The 13810-nt window shown below is 45.1% G+C and overlaps 1 protein-coding gene across 3 annotated transcripts in view; it reads right to left on the reverse strand.

Annotated features, from left to right (window-relative positions):
• RPTOR (regulatory associated protein of MTOR complex 1) overlaps positions 1–13810 on the reverse strand; it is a 147903-nt gene that overhangs the window by 20491 nt on the left and 113602 nt on the right. For 2 of the 3 annotated variants that reach the window (XM_040530187.1, XM_040530185.1), the window contains exons 23-28: positions 12898–13081; positions 10960–11070; positions 4938–5043; positions 3467–3581; positions 2860–2984; positions 1484–1588 (exon numbers count right to left, since the gene is read on the reverse strand). In XM_040530187.1, coding sequence (XP_040386121.1) covers positions 1484–1588; positions 2860–2984; positions 3467–3581; positions 4938–5043; positions 10960–11070; positions 12898–13081 — 746 coding nt within the window. Of the gene's footprint in view, positions 1–1483; positions 1589–2859; positions 2985–3466; positions 3582–4937; positions 5044–10959; positions 11077–12897; positions 13082–13810 lie in introns of all 3 variants that reach the window. The other variant, XM_040530186.1, reaches the window with a different exon arrangement.

Here is a 13810-nt window from a genome sequence, read left to right on the forward strand (position 1 = left end):
GGAAGCAAGATCCTGAACCCAGGCATGGCAAACGTTAACCAACGTCCTTCACAAAAACCGACGTTGACAAGAAAGCAACACACACCAACGGAACGCTACAAAGGGCAACCTGAGATGACTACTGATTGCTTTCCTCTCTGCCTAAGGAGGAATGCACTGTGCGTTACCACTGCTTTCGTCCTACTTTTATTGACATTGCTGCAAAGAGCAGGTTTTGACCACGGCAATTTTCACAGTATGCTGCTAACTTCCAGCAGCTTCTAATCAGTTTCGTGCACATATTTCAGCGAGGCACAGAGCCTAACATTACCTCAAATACAGTTTCTCTTTGCTAAAACACCAGAGATGGACCATGAGGTATTAAGGAAAACACAACAGATAGGAGCTCAACAAGGCAGCACTGGTAAAATCCAATGAATAGCTAAAAGAGCTGTGTCAGACTCCTGTGATGAGCCCCGCAGGCTCCAAAATGAGAACTGTCAGATTTTAAGGTCAGAATGAATGATGATGGTCATCTCATCTGACCTCCTGCACAGCACAAGCCAGAGAACCTCACCCAGCAATTCCTGCATCAATCCCACAAGCACTGATTGAACTACAGTGCACCTAGTAAAACTTGTAGCCTTGATTAAAAATATTCAAGTGACAGAGAATCACCATTAGAGCATCAGTACATTATCAGGTCTCAGGAGGACAAAACGTCCACCTCCTTTAACGTCTTTGAAAACAGACTTCAGGGTTACCTAAACTAGTCTTTTGGTTTCATCCTGTGTATGGCTGGACACCAGTGCCCCTTTTTACACCTTTTTCTAAGTTTCCTAACATCCAAAGCTGGTCAATGTTTAACCGTGCTGTCCCGTATGCGTCAGATCTAGATTGCATGTTCTCTTGCCACCTCCTGACCCACAATGAGCAGTGGAGATTAAGTGCTAAAATTGAGCTAAATGAAGTCAGAGGTGCGACATGCAAAGCTGTGCAAAGGCTGAGCAGCCCATCAGAAAGAAAGAGGCAGTATGTGAGCCACTATCCCACCGACAGGGAAGGAGTAACCTCCTACCACCATGAGCGCAGAGCAGGACAGTGCCCAGTTCCACCGTTGTTAGACAGCTCTCTCCTTAGGAACAGTCTAGAGGAACGCTTGGCCAAAACAGCTGCTGTGAAGCTTGTGAAGGACAAGAACTTTGTGCCCTTTTGCTCCCCAGCAAGAGGCTGCTCTGGTTGTTTTTCAGCACGTATGTGAGGTTGTTGTGTTGGGCTTTTAGTTTTGTTGGTTCGTTTTGTGAGAACTGGAAAAGTAATTCCTCACCAAGACTTGGCCTAAGGCCATTCCAGAAAGGCAGAGACTGTTAAACAAGGATGTTACTGGTGGCTGAGGTTGAGAAACCCATTTTACTCTACCCATCCCTAGAAAAAGCCCTAACATCACAAATCGTTTTTACCCCCTCCGCCCCACCTCCCACAAGAAATGTTAGTGGGGACCTACCTCGTGTAGTTGGCAGCATGTCTGACAGCCCCTGCCAAGCAGTTACCATCTCTGGGTTCTTTTCCAGGTCTGCAAAGTTCTTCCATACTCTGATGGCACCATCATCTTGGGAAGCACAGAAAAGAGAACACAATGCAATGCCATCGCTGATGCCACCCTCATAATTACTCGTGCACAATACAGAGAAGAAGAGAAGCAGAATTGGAGTCATACAAACTCCAAAATTGAGAGTGTCACTTGAATTTAATACTTTTTATTAGAGTTGTTTTTTCTTTAATCTTACATCCGTAAAGTCTAAAGGATTGTTCCACGGGGAACTGTTCTGGAAGAGCTTTTCTCCTTCCCACAAACAACACCTGACATTAGATGTTGCTCTATGTCTTTGACCAATACATTTTAACTAGGACTTTTCTCTGTCCTCCTTGCTACTGGTACTAAGTTCCACAAAAATACCCTCCTAAATACAAAATACAACCCCACAGAAGAAGCTGAATCAAAGCCCAGCCCATCAGCAGCAAATCTTTCGAGAACATGATGTATTTTTTTTCAATTTGTTCCCCACCTGTGAAACTTTTGTGCTAAGAATCAATACATGGAAAGAAAAATGTCCTAAAGGCCCTCTCAAATCCTCTTCCATCTCTCTTAATTATACCCAACCTGTACGTTTCAGCATGATGTCTGAAAAGCTATTGAAAACACTTAGACTGACAGGTTTAGAATGGTTCCTTGGGAGAGAAGCGTATCTTACTCACAGCTTTACAGACCAATGAATGGGAAAGAGCTCTTCATGCTACCTTACATGATGCAACGGGGCATTCTAGAGAACTTTGTCCCCTGGGTGAGATATAAGGACTAGAGAGACTCACCCAGAAGCTCAGAACTGTTTGAGAAGTGCTTAAAATAAGCCCTGTCTGCTCTAGACTTAAAACAGCACAAATAACAAAATCTGATTTCTTATACGTTGATTGCAGCATAATTTCTGTTTCAGCCCTGGGCAGCAGCTTTTAACCAACTAAAAGCACATTGCCCGAGCTGTTGTGTAGGAGCTTACCATGACTTTGCAGTGATAGGTAGAGACTCAAAATGTCATAACAAATAGAGCTGTGATGGGAAATGGTTTCAGCAAGCGTTTGATTTTTCAGTTAATTGAGAGCATTTGCGGCACTTACTTAAGTGGCTCAGATATTTCAGTATTGCCAGAAGCAATTTTCATGTTTGATCCTGGAAGTGCCTCCTCAGTTGAGACCACACAGGCAAGCCACAGTGGAGGGGAAGGGCTCAGTTGGGCCACATTCAAAGCGGGGAGAACAAGAGGTCCAGAACAGCTCACACAGACTTGAATTCTGCCACGATACACGGGAACATGCATCACCTACCTGTGGCAGTGAGCAGCAAGGAGCAGTCCTGTCCATTCAGGTACTCCATCGCTGTGATTCTGGTGTACCGAGGGTTCCCGTTGTGGAAATAGTCCAGCTTTTCTCCTTTCTCCCAGTCCCAAAAACTGTGGGAAGAAAAAATACCAGGTCAGTTCTTGCTTCTCTGTGCAAGCTATAGAAGAGATCTACTCATAGCAGCTAAACTAAAAAGTGTACACGTTGCATAGCAATTCTATTTGTTTTCCTCCTTCAGTATTCAGCATCATTTTATTAGTAACGTAGGTCCACCTTCTGCAAAAGAAATAGAATAAAAGCCCAGTTGTAGGTAAGGGCTATAACTCTGTCAGGACTCACGTGCAGCCCTCCTGCCCAGCACCTCCTGTAGAAAAGGACCCGGTGCAACGCTGATGACTGCACCACTGACCCCCAGGACTTTGGCCCCGTCTCCCTGCCCTCCAAAAGGGAAGGCTGGCCCTGGAAGGGAGCGGGGAAAAGAACAACAGACCACAACTCTCCCCGAGATAACCCACGCACACTGGACGTGCCACGTAACCACAGGCCGCACACGTTCTGCCATGGCCTGGCAGAACTCTCCAGAAGCTCTCACCAGATGCTGTCTTTGTCGGCTACCGCGATGCAGGGCGTGAAGGGGTGGAACTTCACCACGGAGGGGACGCCGGGGTTCCTGTTGAGGAAGATCTGATCGTCCAGCCGGGAAATACCTGAGGGGACAGGAGGCAGCCAGGGCTCAGCGCCTGGGAGCTCCCCAGGGACGGATGAGGCTCAGCCCCCAGCTCCCAGCACCACGCACCAGCCCCCTCCTCCTCCCAGGGGCTCCTCACCAGGGCCCACCACCACCCTCCTCCTGCAGGAGCCTTCTCGGCCTCCCAGTACCCAACAGCGCTGCCTCCTCCACGTTGTTTTGTGACCTAGCTTAAAGTATGAACTAAAAGCAGTGGGGACAGATCACGGGATCCTTTATTTTGGTCGCTGAAGAGAACAAACAGAGCAAGCCCAACCAAGTCCGAAGAAATACCAGCTTGTGTTGGACCCCCGCCCCCCCCCCCAATTTTTTTTTCAAAAAATGAAACAAAACAAACTTACTTTATTCAACTTAAAGTATTTTGATTTAGCTTGCAAATTATTTATTTAATCTTTTGCTTCAGTTCTTTTAGATGCTAGGTTAATTTCCAAATGAAAAATATATTTTCCACCGAGACATTAAAATGATAGCTAAATACCTTACCCTCCTCTCTTCAAAACAGTTTGTGATTCACAAACAGTTTTGGGATCCCTGAAACTGCATTTTTGGCACACCATGAATTCATCACACAAAACTGCAAGCTCAAGAGACATTTACTCAGTTCTAGTTAGTTTCAAAATGCATCCATTTAATCTAATTTTCATTAAAGGATTCTAAGTCTACCTTAATTCTTTTTACTATTTCAGAATTTCATTTTTTAAAATGAATACTGGCATTGCAGTTGCTCAGGTCAAGCAACCAAATGTGAACGCTGTCTAGAAAAAAAATTTAACTTCTTCAGGCAAGCACAAACAATCCTCTTTTTTGTACTCAGAAAGAACCCCCAAGCCATTTGCTGGGCTCCAGTTTCATTTCCTTATTATTCTGGTTTATGATATGCTGCAGTTTCATGACATTACGCTGTCCATTGTGCTGACCTGAGCCCAGCAAACCTCCGGAGAACGAGGTTCCCCCAGCAGGCTGAGCCTCGAGCAGCACTTCATTCAGCAAAATTGCTTTTCCAACTACGTGTGCCTCAGCTGGCGTCCCAGGGGAGGACCACCAGCCACCCGAACGGCTCTGCCCTCTGGGAACCCTCCAGGGAGGATGCGGGGAGCTCGCGCTGCTGCCGCTGCCCAGCCCGCGCCCCTCGAGGCACCAGGCAGGAATCGTTTAGGTCCGCAGGCTCCTGAGGGCACTTCACGGGGTGACTCGGAATAAATTCCCACGTTAAAAGAATTCTGGCCCAACCACTGCCTTGTAAAGGCATTATTAATGGGAATTATGCTAGGAGCCCCAGGAAGCTACCTGCAGCATGGGAAAGAGGGAAGCTCACCCTTCTGGATGATCTTCTGGGCTTGCTTCCTGACCCGAGCGTTGCGCAGAAACCGCCACTCTCTCTCTTTGCGAATCTGGCTCTCCAAGTCATGTTCTTCTGGGATCTTTCAGTATATCAATACGTTCACAAAACAAAACAACAGTAAATCAAAGCTCCATGTATTACTTTTAATAAAGGTTCGTATGCATGCATGTCAGACCAAAAAAATATTTTTAGCATCTCCAGGCAGTAAGTGGAGGAGCTCGTGGGATCTTACGCTTTTAAATACTTAAGCATCTTTCTGATCTAAACCTTCCCATCATCTGTAAAATCTTCCCCTTTCCTTTTGCTGCCCTATATTTTGTTTTGTTTTTAAGCCACAGGCATTTCTCCGCAGTGAATGACAGGGAGTTTCTGAAGAGCTACGCGCATTCAAATCATTCATCTGCTGCCGTAGCACACAGGGTGGGTTGGCGAGGAACCCCCTCCTGCTGCACAGTCATTACACTGCTTGGGGAGGGAAGGAGTTGTAAGTCTAATTTCAGTGCAATACAGATTACTCTGCATAAAACTTTTCAGCTGAAAGCATCACATAGCAATCCTGAGATGAAAGAGGGAACACAGCTTTGATGCAGACAGAAAGCTAAGAACACATCTTAAAATCTTTCACTACTAATAGACTGCTGCAGGCCAAAAAATGCATTGCTTTACTGTTGAATCCCTGAGATGCTCAAGTTACCAACATCACATTTACTAGTAACGACAACTGTTTTAGTTTCCCATACCAGAATTGTTTGCAAGAAAATGATTCCTCTGTGTGATCTGGGCTTGATTACACACACTCTTCCACCTGAAATTGGATAGAGGCCCTGAGCAGTATACAACCATTCTGACCTATTTTATTATATTTATTCACACTCCATAGCTCCAGGCTTCTGCCTGCTAACACGGCTTTCCTGCAAAATCTGTCCTCGAGCCAGAAGAGCTGGGGCTGGATTCTGCAGGCAGCGGCACCCCCGGCAGCTCCTGCCAGGGCCCTGGCAGGCAAGGTAAGTCAAGATGCTGCACTGAGAACATGGGTATTTGTGTCCTTAGCCAAAGTACAGGATCAAAAGGAATAAACTCACATGATTTCATCCCCAAAACCATTGCAGGAGATATAACAGGTCTTTTTTTTAATGCTTAAAAAAAATATCTAGGACTAGTAATGTCACTGCTCTAGAAACATCCTTGGATCAATTAAGAAGATGAGCTAGCTTCCTTTGATGATGTCTGTTCCAAAAGGAGTAAATCTTGGAGAAAGGAGACATAAAAGACCAAGTCTTTTGCTCCTTCCCTCCTCCCCACAAACATGCACTTTTTTCCTGAACAAGAAAGCACTTAAATCATCTGCCACTATTATATGTACTATCTTCAAAATGTACTATGCTTTAGAAAACAACTATTACTGAGCTGAATTGCTGCCTCTTTAAGATAAGAAACCTACCGTACCTGCTGAAAAAAAAAAAGTACTGCTATTTCAGTTTTTCAAGAATACGAGATTTATTAGAAAGGCGATGACAAATGACCAATAATGTAAAGCAATAAACAAACCTAAGATAAAATACATCAAAGGAGATTTGAGAGTAGCGAGATTACACCTACACCTTAATGAAAATCTGGCTTCTCTAGGAATAAATTAAAGGCAGACCTAAAAGGCCAGAGGAAGAGGAGGGCATGAACAGAATGGCAAATCTTCCCAGAGGCACCCAGCAGCTTTCCCAGCTTAGGACTAAGAAACACACAGCTGTGCAGCTGAGCAAGGAACTCTTCCATTTTCTAGCAGATAAAGAATATCAGCTAAAATAAACTGCTGGGTGGAGAAAAAGAACTTTTCTGACGAGACTGAGCTGAAAGCTGTCTTTATCATCTGATTTCAGTAATAACGATTCCTCCAATAACGGGATCTCCCAGCACATGGCTCCCGGATCACTAAGCCTGCGCACCACAGCATCAGTGGGCTGCACATGGCAAGACCAGCCTCAGACACAAACAGAAGTACACCCAGTGCAAATGTCCACGCTGTGAAATACTCTGATGGGACGGAGACAGCCTGCGGGCTCCCAGTAACAGGAGCAGCAGCGCAGAAAGGCAGAGGTGCAGGCCGGGGCTGCCAGGCCACGCTCCGAGAGCAGCAAGCGCTGCACTGCCCGGCCCCAGACGCACCCCTCGCTAGGGCAGCGTCTGCCACAGCAGCTGCTGGAAACTGGTGAAGGGGTTTTGGTGGCAGCACTGGGCTTTCCGTTCCAGAAAGACTTGCCTGCCGTGTCCTGCATAACACCTGCAAGCAGCAGAGCAGACGGCCCTTAGCATGCCCTTAGACCAGCACTGCAGCGAGCAGGAAGAGTTGGAGCATGCAGGTAAATGCAAGCTCTTTCCTCCCGTTCCCATACATGACCTTGTCAGGACTGTGCCACAGTCTATGAGAATATGAACCCCACAGAACAGCCACAGGGGAACTGGTTGTGGCAAAGCAGCACAGGCCGCGTGCGTAACGGAGAGCAGTGACCTCCAGCCCAGCTGCTGCTGGCTGGAAAAGCAGAAATTATTCAAAAGAGCTAGCTGTTTAGGCTCATTACTCATGTCTTCGTCTCCCCTCCCCTCCACCTTGTATTTAAGCATTAGAAAGTCATTTTAGCAAACAACAGCCTGGTTCTGGCTGTTGCTCAGCTCTCCTCTAAGCAGAGCTCCCCGAGGTACGTGGGAGGCACAAACAGCGCTGCCATGAGGATCGCGCCACGCCACCGACTCCCAACATCTCTGAGCTTCCACCCAGACACAAACCCACTACGACTCTGAAACCTCCCACCAAGCAGTGTCATCTGACGGCTAACAAAGTTTTTGTTTGTTTGTTTTTAACGCTTTGTCTCTCCCTCTCAATATGGAAGTCAGCGTTGGGAGGGGAGCAGGGAAAATTCAGCCGATCGCTTCAGGAGTAAACGCAGCTTTTCCCTGCTTAACGTGACTGCAGCAATTGCAAGGAAGGCTCGCCTCTCTAGCAGGACTTTGAACGATGGCCAAGACATAGAGCAGTAAGAGCGCTGAAGCGAAGGCTGGGATTTTTCAGGAAGGACTTCTTATGTAATTCTCACCTTCCAGGCTCCTTACCAGCTCCTGCCTGCATGTTCTGCCAGTCCTGGAAATAACAGATGCTGGCTCCCGCTCCCCTTGACTCAGGGCTTCCTGACAGCTGGCAACAAGGCTTTCCTGTGCCGCTCGGTCCAGGGCCGCCTGTGGTTAGCAGAACAGCCTTTTGCCACAAGGGCTTTTAGGAAGAGGAACGACTTCTGTAGCAATCGGAGCTGCGGGAGGTATTTGTTTTTCCTGGCACACTGAGAATTTACAATGCAGTATTTTCTTTCTCCATTTATTTGATTAGATAATCAATAAATCAAAATTGGTATCATGGCTTGAAACTCAGCCAGTGATTTACACTGGAAATTAATCCCTCAATCTTTCCAGTGAAAGCATTCTCAGAGCAAGGTCTATGAAGCAAAACTAAATTCATAAATTAAATATGACTAAGATGCACTCACAGTCATTTTATGTTTATTCATTACAGGAATAGTTATCTTGTCTTTCCCTGTTTACGATGGGAGGCAGCATCTCCAAATGAAGCATTGAAATTGAACATCAATGTCATCTTTTTCCATCAGTACTCGGTAGACTTTACTCTTTGCCTTTTTCATGAGGCTAAAGTTCCCCAAAGACAGCAGCCACAAGCCAGGGCTATTTGCTCCTTATTGCTGCGGGAACAGATTCTAGGAAAGGAGCACTCTATGGAAATTCAGCCAATATACAAGTTACTGGATGGCCAGTCCTGCCTGATTACATAAGCAGCAATCAAGAAATGACAAAGGAAGCTCTAGCAGAGGGACTTTTCCCTGTCCCCTGCACGCACACCACCCACTCTAATTACCAAGTTGCACACATTTCGCTATCAGTCAGCGTAACATGCAAGTTTTTCAGCAGGAAGACCTCTACTTGGCCTCTTAAAGCTGCTTTACAAAAGTAATGGGGAAATCAATTCCCTTCCTTGCTTCATCAGAAAACACAGCTTTACTTTTGCTCAAACTTTACCTAAAACGTTGTTGTTGAGGACAGCCTGTGCTGAGAACGCACAACCCAAGGCAATGAATGTTACCAACCGAAAACACTTACGCAAACTAAGAGACCCTTTCATGTCACATATGCTACTACTCCTGCTGCTGTAGTAAAAGCTGAAGAGACAGATCGCTGCACACGTGGCAGGCATGCAGATGTAGTCTGAGGCATCTGAATTCTCACGGTGACGCACGGAGCTGGTCGGGGCTCACTGTGGAGCAGGGAAGCCCGCAGTTTCCATCGCCGTGATTCCCCCTCCCTGGCTTGTATGCACTAGTATGGGAACGCTCCATATGTTTTCTTTCCTCCCCCAAAGTAATTTTCTCAATTTTATGCACACAAAGTACTAAATCTACACACACAGCTCCCCATCTACGCATTGAGACTGCATTTTGACTGGCTGTCAACCGTGATTTACCGTATTAATAAAGACACCCCTCTTTTTCCTTAGAAAGTAGACAAATGTTTTTAATAAGAACTAAGAGATGGAACAACATCCTCCTCCTTTTCTTGTACTCTTTTCTGGACTTGAATAAAGACACCAAAACTCATCTTGATGAGAGAAAACCCTAGTGGAAAGCTTGACCGAGCCCCACAGGCCAGATGTGTTTTCTAATGAATTATTCTGCTAATGATATCAGAAGAAAGTGAATTTCAGTAGCAGCTGAGGAAGTATCAGGCTTTACTATCTAGTCTTTCCTTCTGGTGTTTCTCTAAAGCAATCGAAGCTACACAGAAACCTGGCTGCCATGTCATCGTTTTCGGCTATCCTCAAACTTGGGGGCAATTACCGCACCTCATCACCAAACTATTTACATACCCAAAGGCTGGAAGGAGCAGTAACAGATGGCTCAGTGGCAATTCTTAGATGAGACAGCACATAAAACGTACAATTTCTTTGTATATTCTGAAGATTTAAATATCAGTGGCTGCATATAAACATCCACTGCTGAGTTGCTCGGGTAGTGGCATTAATACAGACTGTGCATCATTTTTCACATAAATTGCAACACCTCCAAAAAATTAAGCTGAAAGTTTGGTTACAGTTTGTGCTGCTTGAATCCCAAGGTACCTGCAGGTCTGTTCCACTGTATTTACTTATAATAAGGCAAGATTTACTGCTTGTTTTGATTTCATATTTAAGATTGAAACCTGATCTTTGGCTAAAAGATTCTGGGAATTTAAGTTTCTGTTTCCAGTCATTGACGATCTTTGCTCATCTCTGAAGAGCTCTGTTTTGTTTTATTGTTTTGTTTTTTTTCCTAGAACAAGGCTTTAGTGTATCTCTCACTTCACATAAAACCATCTTAGAGTTATCAGAACACACTCACTTCGAAAGAGATCTCAATGGAGATTTGTCATTACCACCCTCATTCTTGGCTGTAATAGTATTTTTTTTAAACTTTAAAAAGAATAATGATGCTTCTAAAGTTTTTCCTCAGACAGTCAATGACTATCATATTCTCCCTTCTAAGGTAAAGGAGTCAATATTTATACCACCCAAAAAATCAGAGAATTTTTTTTTTTTAACTTAATACCATTTTCAATAGAAAGATGAGCGTAACGTCTAAAATGAAGCAACTCTGTAATGCAACCTGCAACAAAACTTCTCCTCATTTTTACATTTGTTCTTGAAAGTATTCCACAGGTGTAGGGTTTTAGCCCTGTGCTCTTTCCCTAGTAGTATATTGCTGTCCTGTCTGTCACTACCTCTTCTTGCTACCTCTGATAGGGACTGGCCATGCAGCTCACCAAAGTCCATTCCTTTCCCTCCCCAGACTGAAGAGAAAAGGAACGCAAATAGATCAAGCCAGCAGCCTACAGTAAGGACACCAGCACCCCAAGCTTTCCAGATCTGCAGGGCCACGATTCAGAAAGCATGCCCAGAAAGGATTACCTTCATGACTGGCTGAGCAAAATACTTCGCACTCCAGTCACAAAACCCCGTCTGCACTGTGGCTGAAATGAAACTTTTGTGTCCAACGGTATCATCAGCATCATCAGTAGTCTGTTCAGAAAGAGAACAGGATGTTATCTCATGTTCATCCCACTCACATGGGCAAAATGTATACACAATAATATCCCAATTGCCTTTGACAGATCCCTGGGCAGAAAAAAAAAGCTCAAACACATTGCCAAAGATATGAAATTTTCTATGTAGCTTTAAGATCACTGTCATTACATTAACTGTTCAGAATGCACAAACTACCTCATCTGCACAGCACACAACATAATCAGGCTACCACATAAATCAGGGCTGAAGCATTAGCGTAGCAAAAAATGAAGTCCCGGGACAAGTTTTCTCATGATCTCCCAAGAATATGGCATGAGAAACCGTGGCGTGGTGAAGATGATTCAGGATGAAGCACCACAGGACCCAGCTTCAGATCAAGGGCGTATATGCATTAAATGTCTGTTATAAAGCATAAGACATCCAAAAAGAAAATGGAAGTATCACTCCCTTCACACAGGTTCCTTCAGAGCTATGATCCCGACTACTGCTGCCAAACCCCTTAGAACTGAGGGTGTTCCTACCAAGGCTTCAACAAGTTTTTTCTTGTAATCACAGAAGTATTGACTCTGCGCCTCTAGAAGCTTCTGTGAGATTGCTCGTTAAAGAAAGGCAGAAATGCCAGTTTAAGGAAAGAACTGTTACTTCTCAGTAGTCAGATCATTTGAAATCTGTGCTGCCCACTTGGCCTGTGGATTGCAATACACACCCCTTACCACTTCAGATGGGAGCATCTTTCCCTTCTACAGTTCCAGGAAGGGGAAACGGAGGCTCAGTGTCCCCCCTCCACCAGGCTTTGTGCATTAGGACACAGCAGAGCACACCTGCTGCCTTCTCCAGTTTCCTCCCATAGAGCAAGCACCAGAAAAATCCTGGAAATGCTCTGAGAGAGAGGTAAACACACAACTACTGTCAGATGGCTGAATCCTGAACACTGCCCATTGGTAAGTACAGTCTCTGCCTTTGAGTGGTGGCCACAAGCACACGAGTGTGCTTGGACTCAACCATACTCATCTGAGATGAGTCATCTGAAGTCATCTGAAGGTGACATTCAGACTCCTTTGTGCATGCTACAGGACTGCTCTACTTGGCAGCACATCAGTCCTTCATGCTTCTGTAAGTGGAAAAATGCCCAGTACCCGATGACTGTCTTTGGAATGCTAAAATGGATGCAACCCCCCTGTTGGCCCGCATGCTGAAAAAGGAGCCACTGCAGTTCCTCCCAGAGGTTCCTGCAGCTCTCGGCTGATCAGCTGTCTTCCAGCAGAGTGACCTGTAATAAGCTTCGGTCTTCCTAGTGCTAGTCTGAGCTTACACCTGCCCTTGTGCACAGGGAAGAGGGGCTGCCAAGCACAGAGTGGGGTCAGGACTGCTGTAATGAAGGGGAATATTCTGGCGCAAGGGCATCTACCAGTATCTCAAGAGGAACGCTGATCTGTATGGTAAAGGAAGAGGAATCTCCCCTTTATCATCCTCTATTCCTGCTTTGCTGAGGTTGGAGAAAAAGCATCTGACGGTCACAGATCTGGCTGTGCATTATCACTCAGGCAGACAAATGTTTATGAAAGAATAAACAATCAACTCAGATTAAACACTACTCGGTGGCAGCAGAAGTGAGTAATGCCCTATCAAAGCCATAAAACAAAATTTACTCTGAAGAAAAAAATAATCAATTTTTATTTTCCTGGGTAGAGGAAGCTAACCTGGTGTAAGAAGGAGCTAGAAGCTAGAAGAAAAGATATGCAGAAATAAAACACAAAGAACAGAATGTGTAACAAAACCCAGTGGAGCAAGGAAATAGAACTGAAAGGAAAGTCTCTTTACCTGTTCTGGTCCTTTGTCAAACATTTTTCTTGTTCTGGGGAATTGGTGGGAGTGGGGAGTATACTGAACCCCCATGTTGCCTACATTGGCAGGTCTTACGGATGTGATGTCCCGACTGACCGGTTGTTTTGTCACATCATTTGTCAAGCTGGAGCTGCTTGTACTAGTGGTTGGAGGTGACCCTCTACAAATGGAAAAAGAGTAAAAGGATTTAGATAGCAGTGGACATGAGACTTGCCCTCATTTTCAGAACCTCTCTGATAGGTATCCTCCTGAAACCTGGCACGTCTCAGCGAACTGCAATCCTGACATGTTTCCCACCTTTGAGAATCAACCTGCTTTTCTACAAGCAGAAGGCAAATCAATGGTCTCTCACAGGAGAAACAATGCTGACCCACCGAACATGGAGGGCAGAGGATAACACCAGCTATATTACCACTACCTGTTCCACTGCCTTTACTCTTGCATGTGAATTAGGTTACTTTTTTGCTTTGTTTCTTTATTACAAGATTTATACTTCCCTGCTGTGTTTCCTCTACTAAAGCACACAAACCAACCAAACACAATCCTTCCCCTCCGCCTCCAAAACACATATAGCCCCCAAGAGTGAATCTTGACTGAGCCAACTCCAGATTCAGGCTAAGAAAGTCAAAATTCTGGGAACCTGTAGATCCAACAGTCACGCAGCCATGGGTAACGGTGTGTGACCCAAGGCACACTGATGAGCAATTTTATTTCAATGTGCTGATTGGGAGTCCCATCAGCCCAAGGGAAAGTATTTTAATTTACATGTAAAATAAGATTTCTGTTATTGCACGGTTGCATAATACTATCACAAGACATTAAAAACATCACCGTGCAGTTCTGGGCTCTCCTTTACAACCATGAATCTTCCTGGTACACGCTGATTGTG

The sequence above is a fragment of the Cygnus olor genome, chromosome 18 (assembly GCF_009769625.2).
Source record: "Cygnus olor isolate bCygOlo1 chromosome 18, bCygOlo1.pri.v2, whole genome shotgun sequence".
Taxonomy (NCBI): domain Eukaryota; kingdom Metazoa; phylum Chordata; class Aves; order Anseriformes; family Anatidae; genus Cygnus; species Cygnus olor.